Genomic DNA, 12,775 nt, shown 5'->3' on the forward strand with positions numbered 1-12,775 from the left:
ACTTGTATGCTTGCATATTATACAATTAGAAATAAATTAAATTTTATCATTAAATAAGAGAAAATTCAAACTAAAAGTGTGCACATTAAAAGGCTATAAATATTAAAAAATAAATGTAAATTTTTTTTTGGAGAATCTTACTTCACTGGTTCGAACGATAAGCCTATACTGGTNTCATATATATATATATATATTCCAGCAATAATAATAATTAAAAAAAAACACACAATTTTTAAGTAAAGTGTCTGGCAAACATATAGTGCCAGAAACAAGTGTCTAATATTAAATCTAGACATTTTTAAAGGCAGATAAGTTGGTAAGTAACAGCCAGTGTTTAAAATATAGCTCTATCTTCATTTGCATTATTTTAAGATACTATAAATAATATTAATATCAATAAGTATGCATTGCCATAATCAGTTCACAAGTTCAAAATTCTGAAGGTAGGTAAAGGATAATAGGACAATACTCAAATATAAAAGCATTTTAACTGTAATCTTTTAAACTAACATAAACAGACTTGTCATCGATCCAGTTAGAACAAACAGTACTGAAACATCCCGACTATGTAATATTGTCAGCATTATGGATTTTTTATCACCATATGGTAGATTTTTTATGAACATAACTTTTTTCTACAAAAAAACTTTCTGCTAACAGTAAAAAAAAAAAGCTTGCATATCATGCAATTAGTAATAAATAAAATTTTATCATTAAATAAGAGAAAATTCTAACTACAACTGTGCACCTTAAAAGCATTATGTGTAATTCTAATCATTTATAACGCCAGTATAAGATAAGTAATATTAAAAAATAAATTTAAACAGTTTTTAGAAGATCTTACTTCACTGGTTCGAACGATAAGCCTATACTGGTAATGTGTGACAATACCAGTACTGTTTTTTGCACTATTGTCTGTATGTTCCATTTTCTCACGCTTAATACTGATTGCAACAGGCCCAAGATTTTCATCATTACCAAACCAGTTCTGATGATCTGTAATAAATAAATAAGTGAATGAGTAATTATAGAACAGAAAAAAAAAAACAGATAATAAGCAAAAACATAAGTATTTATTAGTATAGAACTGATAACTAACTTTTACACTATTTTGGACCAAAAGAGAAATAAATAAAAACTACTGTTACTAGGTAACAAATCCTAAAAGATGAGTGACAAGTTGAATTAAGAACAAAATAAATTTCAGTCAAATAACTTGTGATTTCACAGTAGTATTATTAAGAAACTCATAGTAACTTTAACAAGAAAATTTGTACCTACTGTTAATTTGACATCTTGAAAATATACAATACTATAAAAATATTTTGAGGCACTAATTTTGACTATGTAATTTAATTTGAAATCATAACATCTGTTGCTCCCATAGGGGCCCCTGAAGAAAAAAAGGAACTAGAGGAAGATCCAAGCTTACTTTAAAATGCATCATGTTAGATAATTAAAAACTTAAGTCAGGATTAACACGTTGCAAAAAAAGTGATATTTTTCAAAAAAAGTCCAGAAATTTTTTTGGAACAGTATTCATACCACACTATTTTTTTAAAAAAGCAAATGACAAACTGAAAAGTATAATTTGCTCATAATTCAATATTTACATCTTAATTGTAAAAGCAAATTTTACAACAATAGAATAATAAAGTATACTATTTTTCAATTCAGAATTACTTAAAGAATAGAAAGTGTTAATGGATAATTTTATCAATGCTGAGTAACTAATAACAGTTTTAAATCAATAAATGGCAAAAATTTTATATTTGTGTAGCAATAAAAAATAATCAGTATCAATTAATGTTCTATCATACAAATATATAATTAAATTGATTCCTTATATTAATATAAATTGTAACCCTGTTACAAATTACCTTTATCAAATAAATTTAAAGTAAGGTATAAATTACCTCAAACTGGAAACATAATAAATACATTACTTAACATTTTTGTACTAAAGTAATTTTAATGGACAATCACTCAATTCATCATTTAAAACTTTTATAATATGATTAGGGCAATGATAATTGGACAATATTTTTTTAAATCATATAAAGAGAGAAATCAATAATTGGGAAACTACAAAACTCCATTTAACAATATTTTTTACTGCATTTGCTAAAAGGATAAACATCACATGACCCCTATAATCATCATTAGAATTTGATAATGTAAAATTGTTAATTGATTTTCCTTTTCATAGAATGACTGAATTCCCAAAAAAATTTAAACAATTAATCCTGTAGGTAAAGCTTAATGCATAAACCATTCATAATTACTAATGTGGTCACTAAATCAGAACATTTAAGCATTTATTAAAATAAGATAGATTAAAAATCTTTAAATCTATTAATCCTTATTTGTATTCTTAGAAATTAGGATGATCTTTTTCATCATATTTACTCTACTAATCTTTTATTTATAAAAAAAATTATAAAATAATTGGAATAAAATTTAAACCTTCTCATTTTACTCAGTTGCAACTTTATTTACAATTTTGCTTCTAATTTTTAAAAAATATTCCTATTTAATATTGGTTTACAATAGAAATTCATGAAATGTTTTCCCTCTAAGATCTTATTCAGTAATAGTGTGAAAAGTTAATTCACAATAATGCTTGACAATTTTGTATTCATTGTTTTAACTGCATATGCTGACTGGACACAGTTTTATGCAAAGCTTGAAAAAAGTATGAGCAAGTTGTTCACTGTTTGGTAATTGTAAAACATTTAGAAGTTCATACTAAGGCCTAATTCATGTTTAGTAGTTAGGAAATTTTCTAGAGGGTTTGATGGATTGGAACACTTAAATGCTTATTTCTGTTCTGCGTATTTCATCATACCTCTGAAACTAATTAAGAGAATAAAAAAAAATATATATAAATAAAAAAATTACACAAATTTATAAAATATTTTCATTTAAAAATATTTTGATTTTTAGATTTATTTTATTAATAACTTTAATAATGAATGAAAAAAAATTGCTTTGAAAGATACAAAACTTATAACATAATTTTAAACAATGTAATTTTAAATGAGAAAATCTAAAATTTGACCACCATTGGTTCGAATAGTTCTTTAGAAAAGAGAAAATTAAAAATATATGATTTTTTTAAAAACTACCAATGGATGGTGTTTTCTAAATTAGCTAGAGCTACAGATTTACATCCCATATTTGCAAGTTACTATATCCAGTGTGTTTTGAGGTAATTTGGCTCAACGTGTTCACTACTCTATTGAGTAGCACCTCTTGTTTTCATTGTATTATTAGCTACCTGATTTATAATTTGTGCATGCAATTATATAATATGAACGTAAATGATGAAAAAATAGTAAACATAGTTTAAGAAGTAATAAAAATTTGAAACTAACATTGAAAAAGAATTGTTATAAAACACTAATTTTACCTTCAAGAATATACAAGTCTCAAAATTTAAATCTAAATGATAATTTGCAAAATAAACTTTGCCTCGCCACTCAAGTATCGTCATAAAGTCATGCATGGTGCACTGGGAGTAACAAGAACAAATAATAAACAAGTAAAAAAAAAGCCAAATCAGAACTGCCAAAAAAGCAGGTTCTTTCTTCAATGTAGGAACCATGCTGCCCTTTTTTAATAATATATCTATATATTACTAAAACAAATTTTCTCTTCTAACTCTAACTTAATGTTCTAGAATTACTTAAAATGTTCATTTGAAATTAACATTTGATGTGATCTCAGAAAATATGTTATTTATTTTCATTAAAAACAAAATTATATGCATGAAAATATCGCTTCGCACAGCAAGTAAGCAGCTGTGAACTTTTTAACCAGAAGAGATGACAAAGAGCTGGAGATTTGTTTTTGTTTACATTTGTGTTGAAAACAAACTCCGAAATAAAAAATACTCTTATTTTAATTTCTTACTTTAAATATACTTCATTTAATTTTTATAAAATATTTTAAAATGAAAAGAGTGTTTGGTTTTAAAATGAAATCTAAACCTCAAATATAATTATGCATTACATTATGCTTACACTGAAGCGAAATTAATACTTGAATTGAATTACAACAAGTTTAAATATATTTTTGAAATAAAACTGAAAAAAGATAAAGAACAATATGAATCGTTTGATTGATTGTATTATATGATTATTTTATTAAATAAAGAGAGTTATGTTTTTGATTTAGTTTAATTTTATGTAATAGATATTTTCAAAATAATAGGCAATAGATTAGGCAGCTTTTACTGATAATTAGACTTAATAATGGGTGCAAGTTGGAAAAAAAGCCAGGACTGAAAATTTTTTTGACTGAAATACCTAACATACACAATACCCCCTCGACATATGCAAACTATCTAAGAAAGCTTTAACATAATACATCAAGTCTAAATACTGTACAAAAAATATTTATTCATCTGTCTTTTGATAAAAATAACAACAGGACATAAGAAAGTAAACCAATAACGTAGACCTAAAAAATATTTATAAGGACAGAAAAAAAAAATCTGATTTCCATCTTCGAGTCAGTCTTGTTTCCGTCTTACTTCCGTCCGCGGACATTTTCGAAAGACGGAAATCCGTCCTGGGGACAGAAGACTTGCACCCATGGACTTAATGTTTGTTCTTCTGCAGAAGTTTTAAATTAAAGTAGAATTATATGCAAAAAAAAAATAAAATAAACAAATAAAGATCTATTAGAACTTTTTTCAACAGAGAGATTCTAAGCATTGGAGAAATGTATCAGTAGGTTAGACAGATAGGACACTCTATAGAATAGATAGATTCAGTTATTAGCTTATGCTGATGACATAGATATTATTGGAAGGTCAGAAAAAGCTGTAAGAAAGGCCTTTCGAGCCCTCAAAATGTCTGCTACAAAAATGGGCTCGCCATCAATAAAGATATAACTATGGAATCTTTGCCGTCAATTGTAAATTACAGTGCGCCTCTATGCATTAATGGTCTCACCTTTGAAAAAGTCAATGAATTCAAATACCTTAACATGATTATCAAAATCAATGACAAAAACGAGCTTCGAACAGACATTTTCTTTAGACAGAGAAGATCAAACCTAATCAGTCAAAAAACTAAAATTAATATTTGTAAGATTCTTATTCTGCCTACCTTGTACTACACAAGTGAAACTTGGACTCTTAATTCAGACACTCAGCATACCCTGAATATTTATGAAAGAAAAATCCTCAAGACTATTTTTGCTCTAACACTAGAGAGAGGCTATTAGATAACTGAGTTACATAAGCTTTAAAGGCAGCAACAGGTCACCCAGAGTAAAAGATGCATTAAGCTAGGCCATGCCTAGAGCAGCTTAAAATAATGTAGCTAATATAGCCAATTTTAAAAATCTAAAGGCATCTCCAGCCACAAAAAAGACTTGCTAGATGACACGGTAAGTAAAAAATTCGAGAGGAATCACCATGAATAGGAAATGTCGGAAATTGTGAGCAGTTAAGACAGCCAAAGTCATGCTCATAAAGAAAAAGGGTTTATGTATGCTTGCTTTTTCTTGCCTGGATACATTTTAAATTTGGGTAGAATTATTCGTAAAAAATCAGAAAGAAAATTAAATAGGAGTAAGTAGGTGAATACTTCATTGAATTTCAAAATAATATCACCAAATTCCTCAAATTTACAAGAAAAAAAATTAAAATTTGATTATAATGGTTAAATAATAAAAATTAAATAAACTTTACTATAAAAATTAAAAAAGCATCAACTATAAAAATTAAATAAACTTTAACTCAACTCTCGGAACGAAACAATTTTTTCACATTTTAAACACTAGCACAAATTGGATATTAAACATAAAATTCTTACATAGAAAATTTTAAAATAATTTACTTTAATTTTATATAAAATGAATATCAGAGCTTATTCTAGGCAGGGTAAACAGGGCGCAGCACCCTGATGCCCTTTTAGTCAAAAGAATCCACCCTGTTGCCCCTGAAGTAAATTAGTGCCCTGATGTAATAGACTCCATACCCTTTTTGTTCTTTCTTTTCTCAACCCTTTATTTTTTTCTCCAAACTCTGCAAGGATTTCTTAAACTTTTGTTATTTTTAACTCTTTTTATTTAGTTTGTCATTGTTGTCAATACATAGATTTGTATGGAAAAGGAAAAATAGCCATCACACCCCCTTGTACTTGTCTTTGAAAGTTTGCAGTTACTTCCACTATGATTAAATCATAATTATTATTAATGATTTGATTTTAATTATTAAATCATAACTACAGACACTTAAAAACATACATTTATTATTTTATTAATATATACATGCATTTTAAATGAATTACTACTAAGCTAATTAGATCAATATAAATGCTAATTTATTAATAAAAATTAGTTATTAATATGATTGCTTTGCTACTATTGGAAAAGTTAAAAAAAAAATTCTTTCACTAATTTACAATGTTGTTTAATAAAACGTGTACAGCCCATAGAAAGAAATTATTGCCTTTTTAGAATAATAATGCCCTTTTTTCTACCTAGAATGAGCTCTGTGAATATCACACAGTAGAGTCCTTTTTAAATAAATTTGAAGAAAAAAAGAACATTTCTACAGTTTTCACAAAAACATTAGGAATCATAATTGTTCTTAAAATAATTTCTTTAAAAAATTAGTCACCAAAATAGTTTTTGCTATTAAATTACTCAATCACCATTATTGTTTTTACTTTACTGACTAATTTGTAAATATCAATAACAGAGAAAATTAAATAAAATTATGGACTAACTTTATGAATTTAAGTTAAATGTAAATCTGGCCAAAACAAACAAAATAACCAACCCACAAAAGAATTTGTGCAAATTAGATGTACATTCATAAGGCTTTACTAGCAAATACTCATATTCTGACTTTCCTATTCAGAAAAATAACCTAAATAAGAACTATTTCAGTATCGATATCTGTTGCACCAACTTCATTTGCTGAATAGATTTTAAATTAGCACATTTTTAAAAGAAAAATATGTAGTCTAAAAGTTTCACTTCTTGAGTTGGTCTTTATGATGTTTGTTCTTTTAGTTTATAGTGGGCAGCTGACAAGGCTTTGCGATTATTTAGTTTAAGATATGAAAATCTTCCCCTAAATATCTATTTCTTAATAAAACATTTTTACTTTTCTCCATTTCAAATTGATTTTTAATTCTATTTAGCTGTTATGAAAGTAATTTAAGTCTAAATAATAACATCATAACAGTTGCAATAAGTTCTATTAACTCTGACTTTAAAGATACAAAGACCAAAAGAAATTTTATATGTATAGATAAGCTACCATAAAAATATAATTTTATAAAGTCTTAGCAAGAAGATAGGAATAAAAAATAATCTACTAAATGAAAATCATATGTAAAATGCACGTAGGACCTTATGAATGAATGTAGAATGAATTTAATTTCAATTTGAAAAACAAAGATACTTTTCCATTATAATGACCCAAAAACAGTGATTCTCAACCAATGTGCCGCGGCACTTTTGTGTGCCGCAAAATTCTTAAAATGTACCGCCAAATATTAGAAATGATACAATAAAAATTATAATGCTTTTTTTACTATGAGTAAAGCTTAAATTAAGGAAAAGTGTATATAATATTATATATATACATACTTTTTGTAATTTTTCCACGCTTTAACCGCGTGAACATCTTTATCGGCGATTNGTTTAACACAGTGTAAAATAGGTAATTAAACAAATTTTAATCTAATTTTTTTCATTGTGTGCCGTCAAATTTCGAAATCGTTAAAAGTGTACGGCAGCAAAAAGGTTGAGAATCACTGCCCTAAAAAAATATCAATTTAGGCAGCAAGTTCATGAAGTAAGAAAAAATAATAACTAGAAAAATAATAACTGAAAATTTAAAATAATAACAAAAAATCGGGATTTAAAATAATAACAAAAAATAATAACTGAAGTAACAAAAAATAATAACAAAAATAATAACTAGCTAACAATTAATAACTAGCAAAAAAATAAATAACTGATACTAACTAATAAAAAATTGATCGAAAGAAATAATTAATCCCTTAATAAATGTGCTTTTGTAGTACATATTATTTTATTTCACATTCGAAATTATCACAAACTATTTAACACAGTGTAAAATAGGTAATTAAACAAATTTTAATCTAATTTTTTTCATTGTGTGCTGTCAAATTTCGAAATCGTTAAAAGTGTGCCACAGCAAAAAAAAGGTTGAGAATCACTGCCCTAAAAAAATATCAATTTAGGCAGCAAGTAACAAAAAATAATAAACAAATTAATGTTTGTTATCAACAAATTTCATGAAGTTAAAAATTTAACTAACCTATGTGGCAAACTGAAAAAATTTAAGATAATGTAAATAGATTTTAAATACAATAATCCTCAAAAAGAACTATATATAGTTAATTAACAAAATAATAAAACCATAGCCAATTATTAAATTGAGTATGCTACAAAACTTACCTTGACCATGGAAAAATAATCTATAATACAATGCACCAGCACCAACTTTTTCCATTTGAAGTGGATGACGTTGGTACGGACAGAATCTCTGATTCCACCTAGAGGTACCACTTTTTTCAAGCACTGATAATCCATAAGCCATGTTAGGTTTATGAATTGTGGGAGATATTCCAAAGGCATCATCAGGTGGTTTTTGCTTTTTACAAGTAGTCCTATTTAAACTAATCACACGTTCCTCTTCACCACCCAATTCATTTCTAAAGAACGGGCAACTAAGCAACAGCTCATTACTCTGCCCGTCACCAGGGTCAGTCTCCTCGGGATTTAAATTTTCGAGATTACTTTGCGATCGGTTGGCAGCAGAAGCACCGGTAGTGGTATTGCGTCGCTTACTCAGTAAGCTTCTCAGTCTGGATGCATAGCTTAGATTAGCAATAACACTGTCACAATCGTAGTGGGCAAAAGCCTTCCTCCGCATCTTGTCCTCGACGCGGAGTTCGGCATCTAACGAGTTATCAGATCCTTTACCGGTGCAATCCGCCATGTCAGATTTTGTACCACGCAGCTTTTTGAATATGGATGGCTCACTGCTTAACATTTTACTTTTCATTTTATTCCTGTCTTTGATATCCCACAACTTATGAAACTTAGTCTTTAGTTTAGGACTGTTGGATTCTTCAAATGATTCTGGACCGTTAGCCAATGAGTTAGATGCGTTCTGGGTGGACGGGGTCGGATCGAGCTTTCCCTTGAGGAACTCTTGAATTCTAGCTGGGCCAGGACTTCTTTGATCAAAATTGTCCCTCCTAAACTCTCTCAGCATCGCAAAGAAGCTTTCGCCAGTAGCACTGATCAGGTCGAGAGAAGAGGCGCTGCCGTAATCTCGTCTCAAATGCCCAGACCGCTCTTCCAGCATCTCTTGGCTGTGATCCAGATCCAGGCTGCTATTACTCCGGTAAAGGCCAACTTTGGCTGTTGAGATACCATTATTGGCCACCATGTAGTTGTGATTTTCGCTCGGAGATTTGTTGGATCTTTCACTGTGTGATCGGTGAGGACGGTCACTTCTGTATTTGGGTGGCGCCTGATATTTGGAGGAAGTCACAGCTTGGCGGTTATTTTGTTCATGCTTTGTTGGGGTTTTTATTCCATTCACAAAGCCATTAATATGAGTCATACTACCACATTTGTGGATTGCATTGTTCTGGTATGCAGGCCGTTGATTATGAGGATGGCAGTTGTTGTAATACTGTTTTGCACGTGCCCGTAAAATGTCAGAAGTTAAATTATTTCCAATAAGAGATCCACTAATGTTATCCAAGGATCGCACACTGTCTCCTGTATCCATGCTGTTGAGCACATTCCCTACCTTTGGCAGACATGGTAGGAATATTTTATCCAGCTCACTACAATCATCATCAGCAAGCTCGTACAGGAAACCATAATTTCATACACAAACCCTTCATAGTCTAGAAGGAAAAAAAAGTAAATCAGCATTATAAATGATTAATGTTATGGTAACTAATGATAATGCTGATTTAACTAGTACATTGCAACATCGTTACTAAAGTAAATCAGCATTATCATTAGTAATAATGTATGAATTAAAATAACCTAAAAAGAACAACATCATTATGAAATTAGGTTTATAGAAACCATAATTTCATACACAAACCCTTCATAGTCTAGAAGGGAAAAAAAGCAAATCAGCATTATAAATAACTAATGTTATGGTAACTAATGATAATGCTGATTTAACTAGTACATTGCAGCATCGTTATTAAAGTAAATCAGCATTATCATTAGTAATATTGCATGAATTAAAATAACCTAAAAAGAACAACATCATTATGAAGTTAGGTATAAATTAAAAGAGACAAAAAAAGAACATCATAAAAATATAATTAGGTACAAATTAATATAGACTACACTAGCATCAATAACTAATGTTATTGGGTATAAATTAAAATAGACAAAAAAGAACGGCATCATAATAAATGTAATCAGATATAAACTAAAAAGAATTGCAACCTAAAAATTTTAAGAGATAAATTAAAAACAGACTGAAACAAATAGCAACCCAAGAATAGATATAAAAAACTAGCATCTTCAAAACATAAACTACAGCGACTAGCATCTCAAATAATGTAAGAGACATAAACTAAAAGCATGCTAAAAATGTAATTAAATAAAAATGTAAACTAGTTTATAAAAATGCAAACTTTTGATAAGTTGACTTGATAAAAACATCAACAATCACTACAAATTTTATTTATATCGTGCATATGAGACATTTGGGTTTTTCTTTTNAAACTTCAGTTTTTGACATTTTTGACGGGTTTTTGACGGTTTAAACCAGTATTATACCCTTGTCATGTCAAAAACCACTTTTTGACGTCAAAAACCCAACCCTGTTTATTTCCAATTAATAATCATATGAAAAGGCATCGAGAAATAATATCAGTAATTCCAAATGTTAGCTATCAATGAACATAGTTTTTATTTTTAGCATACAATTCAGCAAATCAATACAAACTGCATTCTGCAATAAACAAGGACCTACCAATATTGCAGAATATCAATATATTTGTCCATTAAATAATTTGTTAATTTTTAATACACTATTCAACAATTATGGCACAAAAAAATACTTATTTTGCATGGATTGAGGAAGAAAAATAACATTTTCTGGTGTAGTTATTTTATTTTCTAATTAATTCAGTTATAAATGTTAATGAACTGCTTTATTTTTAAAACATACGATTATTAATTTAATAAAAAAGTATTTAAAAATTGAAATTTATAGATGAAAATTAGACACTTAAAATCAGACTTGTCTTCTCATAGAAACGACTTATACAAAAAGAAATAAATTAATAATTTAGGCATTTAATAACATGAGGTAAGAAAAGTTCTCCAGAAAATTTCAACTGCACCTCTAAAACATAGGTAAACTAACAGTGCACCCGCACAATTAAAGCACAACAATAATACATATAACCCATTTAATAATTCTAATCACATTTTAACAACTTAAAAACTGTTGCACAAAATATGTTTAGAAAAGGATTATTTTTCCAATAAGCTAACGAAAAAAATTAAATATTTATAAAATCCATTTTCTCATTTGTAAATTTTATTTTACACACATTTTGGTGTAATTACATTTTTTCATTCTTTTAATATTCCGTTAATTTATCGAAATAGCCAATGCCTCGAAAAATTTAAATCCATACATGAAAATTATTCAATAAAAACTTGAAGTTTTACAAGTATCTCTATAAAAAAAACGCAAGTTTTAAATATAAAAGATAACAAATAAAATAATAACATCAGGTAAATCCAAACGTCTTGGCAGAAAATTTCAACTGCACTGATACAACACAGGTAAACAAACAATGTACTAACACCTTACATTGAAGACAATAGAAAATCAAAATATACTCACAGCAAAAGGCTTCGTCATTACAACGGAACGCATCGTTCAAATAGAACTTCACAAATGTAAACCATCAAGGTAAAGAAAGGCACGCCACAAAAACGAAGCGCTTCAAGAAATCTCACAACAGACACAAGGTGGAACCTCAGATTGAGGATTTGAATAGCAAACGATTCTGCAAACGGTAAACAAAGCAGCGGCGGACGATAAATAATTCAGATATCGTTATTATTTAATAGAGCTAATGAAATATTTTTAAATAATGAAGTTTATGCACACCTACACTGGATAGCAGAAGAAGCTGGGAGTCGAGAAAGAAAAACCTGCGTTACTAAGCACATCCGGTAAAGTTTCCGGTCACATGATCCTATCTTTCCGACAGACAGAAACCGGTCCGTGGATTCCGCGCCTCTCCGCGTAATAAAATTCGAGCGAATAAGACCGAGACAGCGAGGAAAGGTGGAGAGGTAAGGAATAATGGAACACAAAACGCAGGATGTTAGTAGTTTCGGTGAAATTGACAAGCCCTCTCGGTCATACACGGATGGAAAAGGAAGGGAAAATAGAATAAAAGCATAGACGGATATTCCCGAAATGGTGTATTCCATAAAGCAGGGTGTAGCAATTTCCTGAGTTTCAATGTCGAATTTCTTGCAAAATCTTTAGGAGAAAATTAAGCATATGATTTTATATAGTGCATGTTCCGAGAAAAATTCTGAGTGGAAAAAATTAAAACGATATAAAATTAAAGCAAATTATGGAAAAACTAAAAAAATATAACGTTATCATTGGAGTTCTACATATAAAAGCATAATTATCAAACTATGGATTACACGTGATTGGACAATTTGTGATAAAGGAGTAAACATTTTTTTTCTTTAT

General features: G+C 28.7%; 1 protein-coding gene across 1 annotated transcript in view; it reads right to left on the reverse strand.

Annotated features, from left to right (window-relative positions):
* Nucleotides 1-12,391, reverse strand: part of LOC107441916 (signal-induced proliferation-associated 1-like protein 2) — a 40,049-nt gene extending 27,658 nt beyond the window's left edge. The window contains exons 1-3 of the mRNA XM_043047136.2: nucleotides 11,903-12,391; nucleotides 8,455-9,923; nucleotides 845-996 (exon numbers count right to left, since the gene is read on the reverse strand). Coding sequence (XP_042903070.1) covers nucleotides 845-996; nucleotides 8,455-9,802 — 1,500 coding nt within the window. The 5' untranslated portion in view covers nucleotides 9,803-9,923; nucleotides 11,903-12,391. The remainder of the gene's footprint in view (nucleotides 1-844; nucleotides 997-8,454; nucleotides 9,924-11,902) is intronic.
* Between the last annotated feature and the right edge of the window lie 384 nt (nucleotides 12,392-12,775).

The sequence above is a fragment of the Parasteatoda tepidariorum genome, chromosome 9 (genome assembly GCF_043381705.1).
Source record: "Parasteatoda tepidariorum isolate YZ-2023 chromosome 9, CAS_Ptep_4.0, whole genome shotgun sequence".
Lineage (NCBI taxonomy): Eukaryota > Metazoa > Arthropoda > Arachnida > Araneae > Theridiidae > Parasteatoda > Parasteatoda tepidariorum.